This window comes from Pantherophis guttatus, chromosome 1, assembly GCF_059756535.1.
Source record: "Pantherophis guttatus breed Tessera chromosome 1, ASM5975653v1, whole genome shotgun sequence".
NCBI lineage: Eukaryota > Metazoa > Chordata > Lepidosauria > Squamata > Colubridae > Pantherophis > Pantherophis guttatus.
Genome location: NC_142063.1, coordinates 53,681,483 through 53,697,382, shown reverse-complemented (window position 1 = coordinate 53,697,382; position 15,900 = coordinate 53,681,483). Strand labels below are relative to the sequence as shown.

Here is a 15,900-nt window from a genome sequence, read left to right as displayed (position 1 = left end):
TTATTACTCTCTGAAGGTTTCCCTCCCACTGACTACTGTTGTTCTTCTTTTAATCAGCCGTTTGCCTCCAAGCACATGGAACTCCTACGAGTAAATGATACAGTGGTGATAAGGGAATCGAAGGCTTGGGGAATTGAGAATTTTTGTGAAAGAAAAAGAATCGCCACTGCTTTTAAAGGAGCATTTGACAGTCTATCAATTCTACCCAGGATCAATTAGCTTTCCCCAAATCAACTGTTTGTCAAGATGGAAAAGGTTTCTCCATCTGTGTTTCAAGGAGTTCTTGGCCTTGAAACTAAAAAGACCCAGGGTAAAACAAAATAAAATTATATCAGTGATACTTTTTCTCTTCCAGAGAAGGCAGAAAAGAAGGTGGGTTGAGTGGTGGAGGCTGATTGGATTAATTTTATTAGAGATGTCAAGTAGGGTGGATCTGCTCCTAATTGTCCCAAAGGTGATTTTTCAAGAGGCAACTGGATTTCGGGTTTTTTTTTCCTTGAAGATGTTTCACTTCTCATTCAAGAAGCTTCTTGGATGAGTAATGAAACGTCTTCAAGGGGGGAAAAATAAGAAAGTCTAGTTGCCTTTTGAAAAATCACCTTTGGGACAACCATGACCTGGAGGACTGAGAATCTCGATAGACATTCTGCTCTATGTGAATTGTTTTAATTCACTTCCTTCCCATTTTGCAGTGGCTTTTCTTCCTTCCACAGGATGTTTGAATGTCATCTGGTAACATGGGTAAACTTTAAAATATTCTCTTGGTTGTTAATCTATAATATATTGTCTGTCTGATAATGATGGGTTTGATTTGATTGTTTAATGTTGGGTAAATGGGAAGGTTAGAGTCAGCATCTAATACTTAAAATACTGTTTCTTCACCATTACCTTAAAGTAGAATTTTAAAATATCCATGCTTTTAATCTATTCTAGAGGATCACATTTTTGTAATATGTAGTGGGTGTCCTTTTCATGAATGCTTACAGTTTTGTAATTACTCTTACTGAAAATTCTGATCTGGCCATTCTTAATGCTATTATGTAAGATTGATTAATTCTTGGTTTGTATAAATAGTCTGTTACTTTTCCACTGGTGATTTGATTTGGCTCTGGGCATTGTTCCTTCTCCTATTTATGGTACATCTTTTCCAGATATAATTTTCAAGTAAGTGCCAAAGATTGCAGATATCAAAATGGAGTCTAGAACGAGGGCTTTAAATTCTGGTCTTAGTCTAATCATGAAATGCTACCTATGAGCAAAGGGATGTTTAGGTTATGAGTACTTCCGTAGGTATCTTGCATTACCTCAGCCATGCTGCTATGCAGGGAGTATCACTGCACAATAGCAATGCTTAACAATATTTGGTGCACTTATTTTTTTCCCTAAGTAATGGACCAAATGCCTAGTACAGCGGAGAGCATGAGCTTCAAACTTGTCAAATCATGGTCTCCATGTTGGGGTTTGGTATACCTTGGTAGATATGAATATGGTCAACCCTAATTGAGGGGTGGGGACTATGCTTCACCCACAGAAGTTCCCAAATGTAACTCCCAGCATCTTCAGTTTTTTTTTTAAAGCAGAAATTAATTTTAGATGGTATTGTACTAGATAAAAAGTACTTTCAAAGGACTATTAGGAATTACAATTCAGCAACATCATCCTGGCCATTATATACACAAAGATGCTAAATTAGTATAAGGCTGCGTCTGCTTCCTAAGAGCAGAAAAATTAGAGCCAGGAGTGGGATTTGGGGGTTCTCCGAACTGCACAGAATCTTAGCTAGTGGTTCTTCTGAACCCCTGCAAACCCCCAGCAGCCCACCCCTGGTTACAAAGCAATAAAGATAGAGAAACCAGAGCATGTATCAGAATCCAGTAAAGGTAACCAGAGGCTTCTGATTTCTCAGCTCCAATAAGATGCCATAGAATATTATCGAAGATAGTTTAAAGAATTCATATGACTGAATTTTCTAGCAATCAATCATGCACCTAAGATTTTGTTCCCTCTGAAGTTCTCCATCCCTCCCCACCTAAGATTAGTAAATTCTTACTTGAAGCAAAAAAGATGTGGCTAATTCAAGCGGTTCAGGCAAGAACAAGGATATATGTGTACAATCCCAAAGTCCTTAATTCATTAAAACGCTTTTGGCTGCATATGTTCTTCTGGCTTCCAATTCCATACTCTCTACAATGGCACCTACACACTTCTTCCAAGACCACTAAAGCTGTAACATTTATTGGAGAAGGGCAGACATCTGTTTTCTTAAACTTTCTTGAGCATCAGTATCTTCTTGGAATATTGTCACTCTTCTTCTTTTAGGCTTGTTGGTGTCCTGAGGTTGTGGAACTGTAGATATTTAAAAGTGGCTTGGTTGGAATAATATTCCTCTCTCCGTTCTTTTTCTTTTCCTCCTCTATATCTAATTTACACTGTCTTCCTCTTATCTTTCTCCATATTCCCCCTTTTCTTTTCCCTGTCATTTACTTCCTATATATGGGAAGCCTGACATCCCTCTTCTATGGAGAACAAAGTGAAAAAGAGAAGTCCCCTTCTGAGAGCAGCCCCTTGGATGCTGACAACAAAGATGTGGTAAGTTTGAGAGGGGCTGCGGAGGAGGGAGGGTTAGAAAAAAACTTTTATGACAAAGAGAATCCCTATCCCTATTTGCCCATTTCCATCAACTTGATATAGGAAAGCAAAAACAGGGTTGCTGATGACTTGAGAGTGAATGATATCCATCAGCTTTATGGACATGTGAATTTCCCCAAAAGGCAAAGTGATTGTCATTGCTTCCCTTGTCAAGCTGCTATTTTCTGATATCAATTTGATAATGTTGTTAAATCAAAAGAAATGCCAAGTTCAATGAGGTAAAGGGTCCATCTGCTTGAAACTCCTGCTTTTGATAATTTGTACAATATTTTTTCCTCAAAAATGTCTGGAAAAGATTAAAAACGTTTGGACAACCTGTCTTCATGACAGTTTATTTCAAACACAGTAATCAGTTTTAAAATATTTTTAAGTCTGAATACTGATCTCATGGCCAAGTCCCTTACTGTATCTTCCTTATTCCAAGCCAAGAGTTGAGAAATCTATGTCCTTCCAGATGTTGTTAAATTTCAACTCCTGTGGTCCTGTGACCAATGTTACTTGGCATTAAAGGGCCTGGAGGAACATTGTCCATGGGGTCGCAATAGTTCAGACACGACTTCGCGACTAACAGTAACAAAGATTTTATCCTTGTTTAAGACAAGAATAATAATACGCTCAGTTACTTTACTCTTACACCATATTTAGGGGGAACAAACAGACATAGATAATAGTTTCTTCTATAATTGATTTTAGCTAGCTCATTGAAATTCTCCAATTTCCTTCCTAGGGATTCTGCTCCTGGCTTCTTTCAATTTACCAGATGAAGTGAGTACATATCACTGTGGCGATATTGACGAAAGTTCATAATCTGCTTCATCTTTTATGTGATGGAGTGATTACTGTGATGATATTTTCCTTTCCATGCTGGTTGTTTTTTTTAAAAAAGAGAGAAATTGGAAATTCAATAAGGAATTAATTTTTCCTCCCACTCAGTTGCCTCTTCAAACAGAAGAAATCATCCCACTCATTTAGCTATTGCTGTGTCATAAAGATATTATTTTCAAGTTTGTTTGTTACAAAAAGCTGCCTTTTACTGAGATCTAGTATGTTTATATGGTTTTTATGTTTTTAATTACACACTGCCAGACTGACTCTGAGAGTGAGATTGGTGGTCTCTAAATTTGATTTTTTTTTTTAAAGGCTCTCGCTAATTTAGAATTTAAAATAATAATAATAAATAGTAGTGTTGAGAAAATAATTTAGTTCCCGCTTCTTCCTAATCAATACCTCAGTATTTAATATGCAAATTGGAACATCATGATCTTTTGGGCTTCTCATGGAACTGGATTTTATAACACAATGTTCATTTTTTTTAAAAAAAAATCCAAAGGCATGTGAAATTCATGTTCTAAAACATATTTGGAAATGCCAGACTTGAAGAAAACCTGTACATGTTTTTTTTTTAAGAAATATGTCCCTCATCTATATTTTTTTTTAAAAAAAGAATGCAGGTGGCTGCGTAAGAGGAAGAGAATAATTTATGTATGAAAACCTAGAAAAGAAACAAAGGGGTGTGTGGGGAAGTAAACAGAATAATTTTTTTGAAAGCAAATTAATTAATGCTGTTTTCTTATCACCCTGACCCATCCTTCCCCAACCTTGTGCCCTCTAGATGTGTTGAACTGCAGGTTTCCTGCTGGCTGGAGATAAGGAGGGTTGCAATCCATCACATCTAGAGAGCACCAGGTTAGGTAAGGTGGTATTTGAGGTGTCATATGTGATGGCTCAGAAAAACAATTTTACACTGAATTACTATTATATATTGCTATTTCACTTTATTATTGTTTTATTTAAGGGGAACTCCTTTCAAGCCCTTTCTATCCTTTTATGCTAAAAAGATTCCACTTAAAAAACTTGTTTTAAGGTTTTAGGTGGGATACCTGGATTTTGTTTGTTTTATTGCTTTCTTTGATTTGAGGATACTCAATATAGTAAGGAATGGAATTCCTCTTTGGGTATGCACACTTACGGACTAAAGAGCCCTGCTAATACTTTTTTTTTTTTTGTCACATAGGCCTAATTTTATAAAGCATAAAGCATAGAAATAAAATCCCTCTCTTGAGCATGTCATCTATTTTATTCTGGCAAGAAAACTACATAGTCAATGCTGTTCTTTTTTTTTTTCCATTTCTGGATGAAAGGTAGAAGGGGATCTTATTGAGTTGACATGTCTTTCTTTCTTCCTTCCTTCCTTCCTTCCTTCCTTCCTTCCTTCCTTCCTTCCTTCCTTTCTCAGAGATGAAGAAATTCAAAGCAAGTGTGGAATTGATGCCACAACCTACCTCTCTTTCCAGCGGCATCTGTTGGTGCTGCTCTTGATTGTCTGTGTGCTCTCTGTGGCTGTCATCCTTCCAGTCAACTTCTCTGGTGATCTCCTTGGTATGTAGCCCTTCAAATTCACTGGACAATTAATTGTTGAGAACACCAGCATTCTAAAAGCTTAAAAATACCACTCTACAACTTTGCAGGCATTATGAGTACAATGCTGTTCTTAGAAGAATAAAATGCCTTTTGTTAAAAATGCACTAACTTCTGTCTCCTTTCTCTCTTTCAGGAAAAAATCCAGCTAATTTTGGCCGAACCACAATTGCAAATGTTCCCAAAGAGTAAGTGATTCAATTTCTTCAGAGTTAAATTACTTACTGTTTATAATGATGGCATTATGGACCATTTTCGGTAAATACATAAATAAATAAGTGTTCAATAAATCCTTATTTATTTTGTCTAACTTTCTGAGTCCAGTATATATATGCATAAGTGGGTTGCAATGTTTGTATCTTACAGTTGAACTGTAAGCTACAAATAATAAATATAAATGTATGTCCAACTGTCCTTCCCCTCAAAAAGAGCTACTGTCTTTAAAAAATTCTGCACCACTGATTTCTATAATGTAGCTTTGTGATTTTGAATTAATGCCAGGTGAAATTTTTATTTTGGTGCTTTATTTTGGTTGCAAGCATTAAAATGATTTGTTTTCCTTCAAGACATTGTTGACTAAGGCTTCTTCCATGCATTAATCATGATTCTATGACAATATACAATGGTGAAGCCAACTTTCTATATTACAGATAGACCAATAGCAATAGCACTTAGACTTAATATACCGCTTCAAAGTGCTTTACAGCCCTCTCTAAGCGGTTTACAGAGTCAACATAAAATGAATCGAATTAATGGCTGAAAACAAGGAATGGCTGGCATCTTCTAGGAAATAGTAGTTATCTTGTTTTCTGATAAAGATACCTATTTTTCCCATCTGAAAATGTCTCTCTTTTTTGCTCTATTGCAGTGACCGTCTCTTGTGGCTGCATAGTATCTTTGCTCTCCTCTATTTCATCATCACTGTTCTCTGCATGACTCATCATTCCATCCAATTAGAATATAAGGAAAATGAAAAGGTAATAATTGCAATGGCCTCGTTGATACCTACCTTTCTCACCTTTCAGAGATGGACACTCTCTAGACTAGTGTTTCTCAACGTTGGCAAGTTTAAGATGTGTGGACTGCATACTGACTGAAGAATTCTGGGAATCGAAGTCCACATATCTTAAACTTGTCAAGACTTAAAAATACCGATCTAGACATTCATGATTCATCCTATGCTCCATGGCATAGGACCCGGGTACCTTCGAGACCGTCTTCTGCCACCAATAGCCTCCCACCGACCAGTCCGCTCCCACAGAGAGGGTCTCCTCAGGGTGCCATCAGCCAAGTTATGTCGGCTGGCGACACCCAGGGGGAGGGCCTTCTCTGTGGGAGCCCCAGCCCTGTGGAATGAACTGCCCCCAGAAATACGTAAGATCTCCGACCTCCGGGTGTTTCATTGCGCATTGAAGACCCTGTTGTTCCGCCAGGCTGGGCTATCAACATAATAATTTTAAATTAGGGTATTTTAAATTTTTGGGGTTTTAATCCGGCCAAATCTATTTAATTATTTTAATTTTTAATCATTGTTGTGTCTTGTGTTTTTAAATTGGCTGTACACCGCCCTGAGTCCTTTGGGAGAAGGGCAGTATAGAAATAAAATTATTATTATTATTATTATTATTATTATTATTATTATTATTATTATTATTATTATTATTATTATTTGTTGTTGTTGTTGTTGTTGTTGTTGTTGTTGTTGTTGTATCAGGCCAGGGAAGAAATTTGTCCAAATATTAGTTTGAGATTGTTTAAATGCTGCAATTCAGTTTGATCATACAAATTTTATTCTGAGAGGAGTAAGCTTTCACCGCATAAGCAATTTGTTACCTCAGGGTCATAAAATAGCAGTAGATATGCAAAGCCCTGCGTGATGCAGGATGAGGGTGACACAGCAATATTTTAATTAGCCATTTCTATTATTAAACTGTTCTTACCACTAAATATTTTCTTGCAAAGTTTAAGCCAAATATATCATCTTGTAATATAAGTCTGTAGTCCTACGCTAGAAGAAAATAATGAGTACAAATAATACTAGAGTTTAAGTGGCAAAATATTGGAAACTGCCAAATGTTGCAGCTATTAAAGTGTCTCCATTTCTGACCTCTTCCTTTCTTGTCTTTTAGCTGGCCCGGACATTGATGGTTACCAAGATTCCCAAAGAAATCACAGATACATCTCTTGTTATCAAACACTTCCAGTAAGTACAACTATATGCTCAGTATTATTATTTTTTTTCAATAAACATGCTCTTTTAGCTAATGATAACCATGGGTAAGGAGTCACTAATAAATACATTCAACAGTAAAGGTAGTCCTCAACTTACGACCACAATTGAGCCCAACATTTCTGTTGTTCAGTGACACATTTATCAAGTGAGTTTTGCCCCATTTTATGACCTTTCTTGCCACAGTTGTTAAGTGAATCACTGTGGTTGATAAATTAGTTACCCGGTGGTAACTAATGGCTTCCCCATTGACTTTGCTTGTCAGAGAGTCACGATAAAGTGATCCTATGACCTTGGGACACAGTAATGGTCATAAGTATGAACCAGTTGCCAAACATCTGAATTTTGATCACATGATCATGGGGATGCTGCAAAGGTCGTAACTGTGAAAAACATTCATAAGTCACTTTTTTTCAGTGCCGTTGTAAGTCACTAAATGAATTGTAAGTCAAGGACTACTGTAGACAGCCTAGCATGGAGCCCTGAAGTATGCCACTTTATACTTTCTTCCAGCTTGATATGAAGCTGTTGGCATATATTCATAAAGTAGGATTAGTAAGCTCATGTAGCATTGCTTCCTGCTTAGAACTTCTCATATTCTTTAAGCTCATCTGGAAGCTGTTTGAACCATTTGTCAACTGCAGTCTCATTTCTGCAACACACTAGTAATCTATATGCTTTGTCGTCATATCTGGAATTTACTTCAACCATATAATGCTGCACACAGTATTAGAATTTAATTTCAACCAGGACATTATCCTCTTTACTGTCTTTCTCTCTAACCAATTGGAGAGAGATCTATATAGAAGATTCACATTAGCTTGGATGAGACGTCAGCCTTTTGCAAAGAACCCATTTCCATTATGCTTCATTTTGAAGAGTGAGTCACTGCTATCATATGGATTGTGCCAGATATCATTAGAGATCAGTTCGCCTGAATTATGTCTGACTATCACAAACATCCAATTGCCAGACAATGCAGGCATAACTATTAATGTCTGTGAAGCATTACAGGCTGAACATTTGATTCATATGGATGCAGCTTTAGGGAGAGTGGTTTCCTTGTTTCTGACTCTCAAAACCTGCCTGAAAATAATTTAGCTTGCTATCTACCCATATATGTGATTCATAGAAACCAGAGTGAAAAATTGATAATAAAATTATAATTAGGGAGTTATTTCTTTATTTATAAAATGTATTGGTTACCCATCTGGGTGGCTTACAATTATGAAAATATACTAAATATACTAAAAACATAAATAAATTAAAAACCAGCCAAACGCTATAATCCAATTAAAGATGGGAAGGGTGTAGGCAGGATGGGAGGGGAGGTTGGATCTGTTATTAATCAATCAAATGAGCAACTGAGATTTTGTCACCCCCATCCACCTGTCTTTCCTAAGTGGAGTTCTATTTTTTTTTAATTCTAAAAGTATGCCAACTCAAATAACATCAGTTACAATAACTAACCATTATTTTCTCTTTTCATGAAGCATTTTCTCTTGTGAGAGTTGATTTCTGAAAGCTGATTTGGACATTTTGATTAATTATGACCCATCAAGTCTTATTTGCAGATTCAAATTAGCGTCATCAGCATAGTGAAGCTATTAACATTTCTTCCTCCAATTTTAAAGCAACGCTCATCTACTTCCAATCTTAATATACTATATACCAGTGATGGCGAACCTTTTTTCCGTCACGTGCCAAAAGCGGTGGGAGGTGGGGAGGTCATGCATGCATGCCCATACCCATAATTCAATGCACCCCGCACATGCGTGTGTCCCCCCACTCCCCCCACTTTTGGCACGCAATGGCACAGTGGGCCCGGTAGGCCCGTTTTTCATTCTCCCCAGGCTTCAGAACCTTTCTAGGAGCCTGGGGAAGGCAAAAATGGCCATCCCCACCCCCGGAGGCCAGAAACAGACCTTTTGCCGACTTCCAGTGGGACCGGAAGGCCCATTTTTCACTCTCCCCAGATTCCAGAGGATTTCTAGAAGCCTAGGGAGGGTGAAAATGGCCTTCCCCACCACCCCCCGGAGGCCCTCCGGAGGCCGGAAATGGCCCATTTGCTGACTTCCAGTGGGATTGGAAGTCATGCCATAGGTTCGCCATCATGGCTATATACAGTGTTATACTATACTGTATATTCATCATGTAGGTCAGCAATCCCCAATCCTTCCGGCTCGGTGGACTGGCAGCAGCAGCAGGGCAGCAGATATGGGGGAAGAGAGGATGGTTTTGCACATACACCTGTCACTTGTGCAAATGGAGCTTTGCGTGTTTGCCCGCTTGCACAGCCAGTTCCCAGTGGGCCATGGACTGGTACTAATTCACAGACCAGGGGTTGGGGACCCGTGATATAGATTGAATAAATAAGTGGAAAATATACAGTCTTGTCTCACTTATCCTGCTGGAGCCAGGCTATTTTGCCATATTCTGTTCATGCTGTGACTTCTTAACTGGTATATGGGTTTTGTGTGAGAATAATGTTCTGGGATGCCCATTTTTCCAAGCACATTCTACAAGGAATATTAGATTTTTGTTCAATTAAAGATTTTGATTATCTCTTCTGATAGTGAGGCTTATCCAAGTTGCACAGTGACTGGTGTCCAATTTTGCTCTGATGTTCGCAGATTGATGAAGCTGGATTCAGAGAGGTAGGCTTTCAAAAGTCTTGCTTACAGCTGAGTTATTCTGAGCCCCTCAGAATGTGTGGAGGAAAATGTTCTGGTGTCTCTGTGCATCGGGATCATGCTAGAGGAATTTTGGTTAAAAAAAATATGACTAGATAATAATAAGCACCACTATAAAAAAATGTCATCACCTTTCTTCATCTAGTGAAGAGACAAAAAAGAAAGTAGTTTCTTGTCCTTTGCTCAAGAAACAATTTTTATTTAACCTGGTATGCTTTATCCATTTATTTACTCCCTTAAAATACAAGCGTCACAATAGAACCCATTAATTCTGTTTCCGCTGCCTGTCATTTTTGCATTGGTTTTAATCCTTGTAATCAATGGTGGAATTCAAATAATTTAACAACCGGTTCTCTGCCCTAATGATTTCTTCCAACAACCAGTTCACCAAACTTCTCAGAAAGTTAACAACCAGTTCTCCCGAACTGGCTGAATCCCACCACTGCATGTAATTCACTTCAGTTTCTATATTAATCTGCTATTTTGAAAAACCTTATCAAAATATGTACTTAATATATTGGTTCAGTTTATTTTATTGTTCTTTTAAAAGAACCTTGCATTTCAGGTTACACTTCACTAGATTGAATACTTCATAGTTAAAGAATACCAATTTCATAAAAAGAATCAGCTTGGTGTAGTAGTTGAAGGCACCAAGCTAAAAACAGAGAGTGAGGAGCTAGTCTTGCCTTAGGCACAAAGCCAGCTTGGTTGACTTTGGCCAAGACTTCGGCTGTCAACCTGAGGAACTAGGAAATGGCAAACTGCTTCTGAAAAATTTTGCCAAGGAAATTGCAGAGATTTAAAGGAACAAAAAAAATGATAATATATCTGGTAATGCAGTTAAAGCCATAAATCTTTTATAGTTTTCTGAAAACAGGGCTACAGAAGCAATCAGAAGTACTGGTCAGTGAAAAGATGTGTCAAGCTCATTTTGGAAAATTAAAAACCTTGGCATCAAACCTGAATTCTGGAACAGGGAGAGAATGTCATAATTTGAGACATTTGTTTCAAAACCAAGTCGAAGCCCTTTTCAGGGCCCAGTCAGTCTTTTGTTCTGTGAATAAAGGCAGTTTTCAATTTTGAAGCTGCTGCCATGAAAGGAAGGTTGTAGTACAAAAAGCTATTCCTAATTTCCTATAGGCTTTTAAAGTTTTTTCAATATTAATATCAGTTAGTAGTAGAAAATGAGGTGAATCCAAATTAAATATAAAAATCTCCACTAAAATAAATCAGAAATGTACACTTTCTGTTATTTCTCATGAAATATAACATTTCTGAAGTAACAATGTGACAGTTTCATATGTAATTAAATGTTGTTATATTTTGAAATGCATTTATAACTACGTGTTTTAATGCTGTGAAAGATTTTTCAATACTCGGGAAAATATAAAATCCAATGGATAATTAAATAACGTACTATTTTCTTATTGGAATGTGAAAATATTGAATTCTATAAGCGTTTTTGGGTTGAAACTTTCCCCTGCCCCAAATAATTTATCTGTCTTGTTTACATTTACCCTGAGCACCAAGAGACTAGCTGAGGTCTTTTACAATATTAGGAAAGGAATGCAACTATGGCTCAAATATTCAAGAGGCATATATTGTCTCTGTATGACAAAAGAAGGAAAGAAGCAACTTCTTTAATTTAAACACATAATAAACACAATAAATCAGACCAAAATTTGCTTGCCCCAGCATTTGGCTCTCACAGTGGCTAATCATATGCCTATCAAATGGCAGCCATCTAAACTGAAAACAAGAGTATCTTCCAATAATACCATCAAAACCAACAACCAATGAGAGGGTCCATGCATTTATCTTACTTGCCTTTTAAAGTCAACCAAATTGGAAATCATCAAATAGGGGTGCTCTAATCAAAGGGGCCCTTCCTACCAGTTGACATTATTCATCGGCTTTCATGCCCTCATCAAATACACCATTTTCTGAATGATATCTCCAAACATTATTTTTAGTATAATTACACATCAGCAAAAGAGAGGACTCATGAGATCCAACTAGGAATAATGGAAGCCTCATTCAACTTGTTTTGGTCTATTATGGTCTTCACCATCGTTCCTAGAAAATATTCTTACAGTTTCAAGTGCCATGGTGGTGCAGTGGTTAGAATGCAATACTGTAGGCTACTTCTGCTGATCACCAGCTGCCAGCAATTTGGCAGTTCGAGTCTCGCTGGCTCAAGGTTGACTCAGCCTTCCATCTTTCTGAGGTCGGTAAAATGAGGACCCAGATTGTTGGGGGCAATAGGCTGACTCTATAAACCACTTAGAGAGGGCTGTAAACACTATGAAGCCTTATATAAAGTCTAAGTGCTATTGCTATTGCCATTCATTCCAAATCAAAAGTGCCAGAAATTTTCATTTGTAAGAACATGAAATACGAGATTTGGAAAAGTGTCGTAAAGATGTTGTAAAGAAATGGATAGCTGCATTAACATTTCCCCTCCCCGCCCCTAATTTTATACCTTCCAGGCGCAAGGCAATGAAAGGGAGGCTTTACTTCACAACCAAGGCTCAAAAGGAAGGGAAGATTATGATCAAAATCCATCCTTGTGCTCGAATTTTCTGCTGCCGTATTTGTGGTTTTGAAGAGGTACAAAGAATATAAAAATATGAACTGATTGTAAAAAAATCTGCACTGGGAACTTTGGGTCTCATGTTCCCTCCCGTTGCTATGTATATGCTGTCAGTCATTGGCCTGGGCGAGAGACAGCTTCCTTCAATATCACATATTGACCATAAAAGAAATAATAGCCCAGCTCAAAAAGAAAGCTGAATGCCCAGTTCTGCCATCCTAGTCACCTAGGCTGAGCTCATACCAAAGATAAGATTTCAACTTTGGACTTTGAGAACATTCTTTTTAGTGCAAGGTTCTCCAACCTTGGCAACTTTAAGTCTTGTGGACTTGTGGATTTCAACAAGTCTTAAAGTTGTCAAGGCTGGAGACCCCTGTTTTAGTGGGTAGCTGGGGTCAGTTAAGCTCTGAATGAATTTTAGTTTTTGTTTTAAAAACAAAGATTGTAGCCATGCCACATTCTCATCACCTACATTAGCATTTCTCAACCTGGGCCATGTTCATACAAATAGAAAATCTGACAATAGAGGGGACTTCAATTCTGGGAGTTGCTCAGTGATTGTCTCCTGAGAACATTATCAAGGGATCATACACGTCACTTTTCAGACTGAAAAGAAACCATGATGGGTCAGGTTTTCTGGAGATAGTTACAGAGAAAAGGCTCTCCGCTGCCTTTTAATCCCCATAACAGTAAACGTATCTGGAGAGTTAGCCAAAAGGAATGACTGATGACAAAGATGGCGACCTGAATGCCAGTACTATTCATCTGTTTAGCAAATATATAAAGGGAATTATTTAAATATCCTGATAAGGGGAAAAAACAATAAAAAGCAAAAAGAGAAAAAGAGAAAAAGGTCTAATCAGTTCAGATACTTAAAAGTGGCCTTAAGTTTCAGACTTTTCTAAGTTTCCCAATATATTATTTGGAGAAACAACCAATGAAAGCTGCCTCTGGGAGAATATAGGAAGTTGGTTGACCCCATCTAGCATTTATTCTAGCTAACATTTTAAAATCAATGACAAAAAAGAAGTAAATTTATTTCTTTTTGACTAGGTGGATGCTGAGCAGTACTATGGGGAGCTAGAGGAGAAACTGACAGATGAGTTTAATGCTGAACGCAGCCGGATTGCTCTCAAGCGCCTTGACATGGCCTTCGTCACATTCCAGGATGAAAGAATGACAGCCACGTGAGTCTTCTTACTACAAATCTTTGTTATCTGAGGCTAAGAAGCCAATGGATGAGAGTGGGATCCTTACAGTACTTCAAAATTAGCAATAGGCCTCTGCCACAGTTGAGACCGAAGGATAATTTAGAGAAGGTTGTTTTTTTCAAATTTGACAACTTTAGGACTTCAACTGCCAGAATTCCCAGCTGGCATCTTAAAGTTACCAGATTTGAAAAGCACTGATTCAAGGGTTCCACTGAAAACTTTGTGACACACACAGTTCTCTCCTTGAAAGGAAAGAAATAGCTGTATTACTGAGAGGTAACTCAAATTAACACTACTGCTCTCCAGCCTATTCTGTTTAATTGTTGCTTTGTTTTTTCCAGTGGTAGGGCCGACCCTGTTTAAAAATCATTTCCAAAGACAGAAGTAGATAATTCAATTGCTATGAAAGGCCTCATTCTCCCAGCAAAAAAATATTGCAGGCTGCTCTCTTTCAGATGGTCCTTCCTTTTCCCTCTCCTATTTCTCCTTCACTTAAAGGCTGCCAGGTATGGCATCAAATCAATTCTGAACACTAGCTGCAGTGGGAAAGGGGCCTTATAATTAGGTGGCCATCCCTGCTCTTAAGATTTGTTGACAAGAGGGTGCTTTATGTTTTTTTTTTATTCTGCTGGTTCTTATTTTAATATCCACCATCTGTTTCTTCCCATCAATAATGTTTTATAATCCACATATAGCATTGGACAGTCTTGTATACAAGTTACATTTCTTTGGAGTTTTCTTCCTCCACACTGCCAGTTATTACATATTCAAGACAAAAACATTTTCTTTGGAATGGGTATCCCCATTCCAAGATTTGGTAGCTAACCACATAAATAAAACTGTTGGGCTGGATAAGGCAATCAACATGATTTTTTTCTTATTCCAATACAAGAGGAACCTGACTAGTTAATTCCAGCTCTTGATTCTTCCTTGGTTTCCTAGTATTTTGAAGGATTACAGCCGCATCCACTGCCGCAAGCACCCACAACAGTCATCTGTTACTACAGTGGTGAAATCCCATTGGTGGAGTGTCAGCTATGCCCCTGCGCCCAATGACATCATCTGGTAAATTCTCTTTGTTCTTCCCCCCAGCTTGGATTTCTGTAGTTTAAAAATTTGTAAAAAAAACATTGAAATGTTAAGTTCTCCCATTATGAGTGCTATATGTTTCTTTATTAGCCACGGAGAATGTGTGATTGTTATAAAATAGTCTAGCATATTTCAGGAGAAATACGTTGTTGAAAGCATGCCTAGGAGTGGCACCAAGTACAAAAGAAATATTGAACAAATCTTCTGTACTAGTTGTAAATATTGGTGAATACAGTGTTTGGTACAGGAGTTAGTAATACAGCAATTACAATTTTAGATTTTAGGCAGTATTATAATGGTCATAATTTTTTTGTGTGTGGATGTTCATCTGGCTTTGATTGTTATTTTCTTATATTGTTAAAGTCTACAAATTGTCCACTGGTGGGCAATGCACAGTAAAGGAATTACATAAACAAATTTTGCCCTCAGACTAGTTTAAAAAGAGAACCAATAAGTACTTAATTCAGTATCTAGTCCCAATTTGTTGTGAAAGATTATAAATTTTCAAATGCACAATTTGTACTTTTTAAATGTATGTTGTGATCTAGGTACAAGTCCCAAAAGGACATATGGTGGAACCTTTATCTTGAGTCAAGCCCTAACATATTGATATTGGTCAATGTTTCCTTGCCTTAGCTGTACACAACCTACAACCTCTACTTTCTTTCTCACAGGGAGAATTTATCCATTGGTGGTGCTTTGTGGTGGGTGAAATTTATCCTGCTCAACATCTGCCTTTTCATCCTCCTCTTCTTCCTCACTACTCCAGCCATCATCGTGAACACCATGGACATGTTCAACGTTACACGGCCTGTGGAGAGCCTCAAGGTGCATAGCAGAGCTGTAGTTCCTTACTGATCCTGAAGCCTTATTGCAGGCAGGATAACATCTCACTCCCAGTCCTTTGGGTCTTCTTATTCCATGCTTATTCTCATTCCACACTCCATATCATTGTACTTGCCTACCTGTTAGATAGACAGTGATAATTGCTCTAGCCAGATTTTTTAATAATGAAAT

The 15,900-nt window shown here is 37.7% G+C and overlaps 1 protein-coding gene across 50 annotated transcripts in view; it reads left to right on the top strand.

The window, feature by feature from the left end:
- The window catches only part of TMEM63C (transmembrane protein 63C), a 75,474-nt gene that overhangs the window by 43,758 nt on the left and 15,816 nt on the right, over positions 1–15,900 (top strand). For 26 of the 50 annotated variants that reach the window (XM_087873876.1, XM_087873894.1, XM_034418199.3 and 23 more), the window contains 11 exons: positions 2,502–2,589; positions 3,377–3,414; positions 4,886–5,028; positions 5,204–5,255; positions 5,936–6,044; positions 7,197–7,270; positions 9,874–9,954; positions 12,480–12,600; positions 13,637–13,770; positions 14,737–14,859; positions 15,558–15,711. In XM_087873876.1, coding sequence (XP_087730002.1) covers positions 2,502–2,589; positions 3,377–3,414; positions 4,886–5,028; positions 5,204–5,255; positions 5,936–6,044; positions 7,197–7,270; positions 9,874–9,954; positions 12,480–12,600; positions 13,637–13,770; positions 14,737–14,859; positions 15,558–15,711 — 1,117 coding nt within the window. Of the gene's footprint in view, positions 1–57; positions 91–2,501; positions 2,590–3,376; positions 3,415–4,885; positions 5,029–5,203; positions 5,256–5,935; positions 6,045–7,196; positions 7,271–9,873; positions 9,955–12,479; positions 12,601–13,636; positions 13,771–14,736; positions 14,860–15,557; positions 15,712–15,900 lie in introns of all 50 variants that reach the window. The other 24 variants (XM_087873828.1, XM_087873826.1, XM_087873772.1 and 21 more) reach the window with 1 other exon arrangement.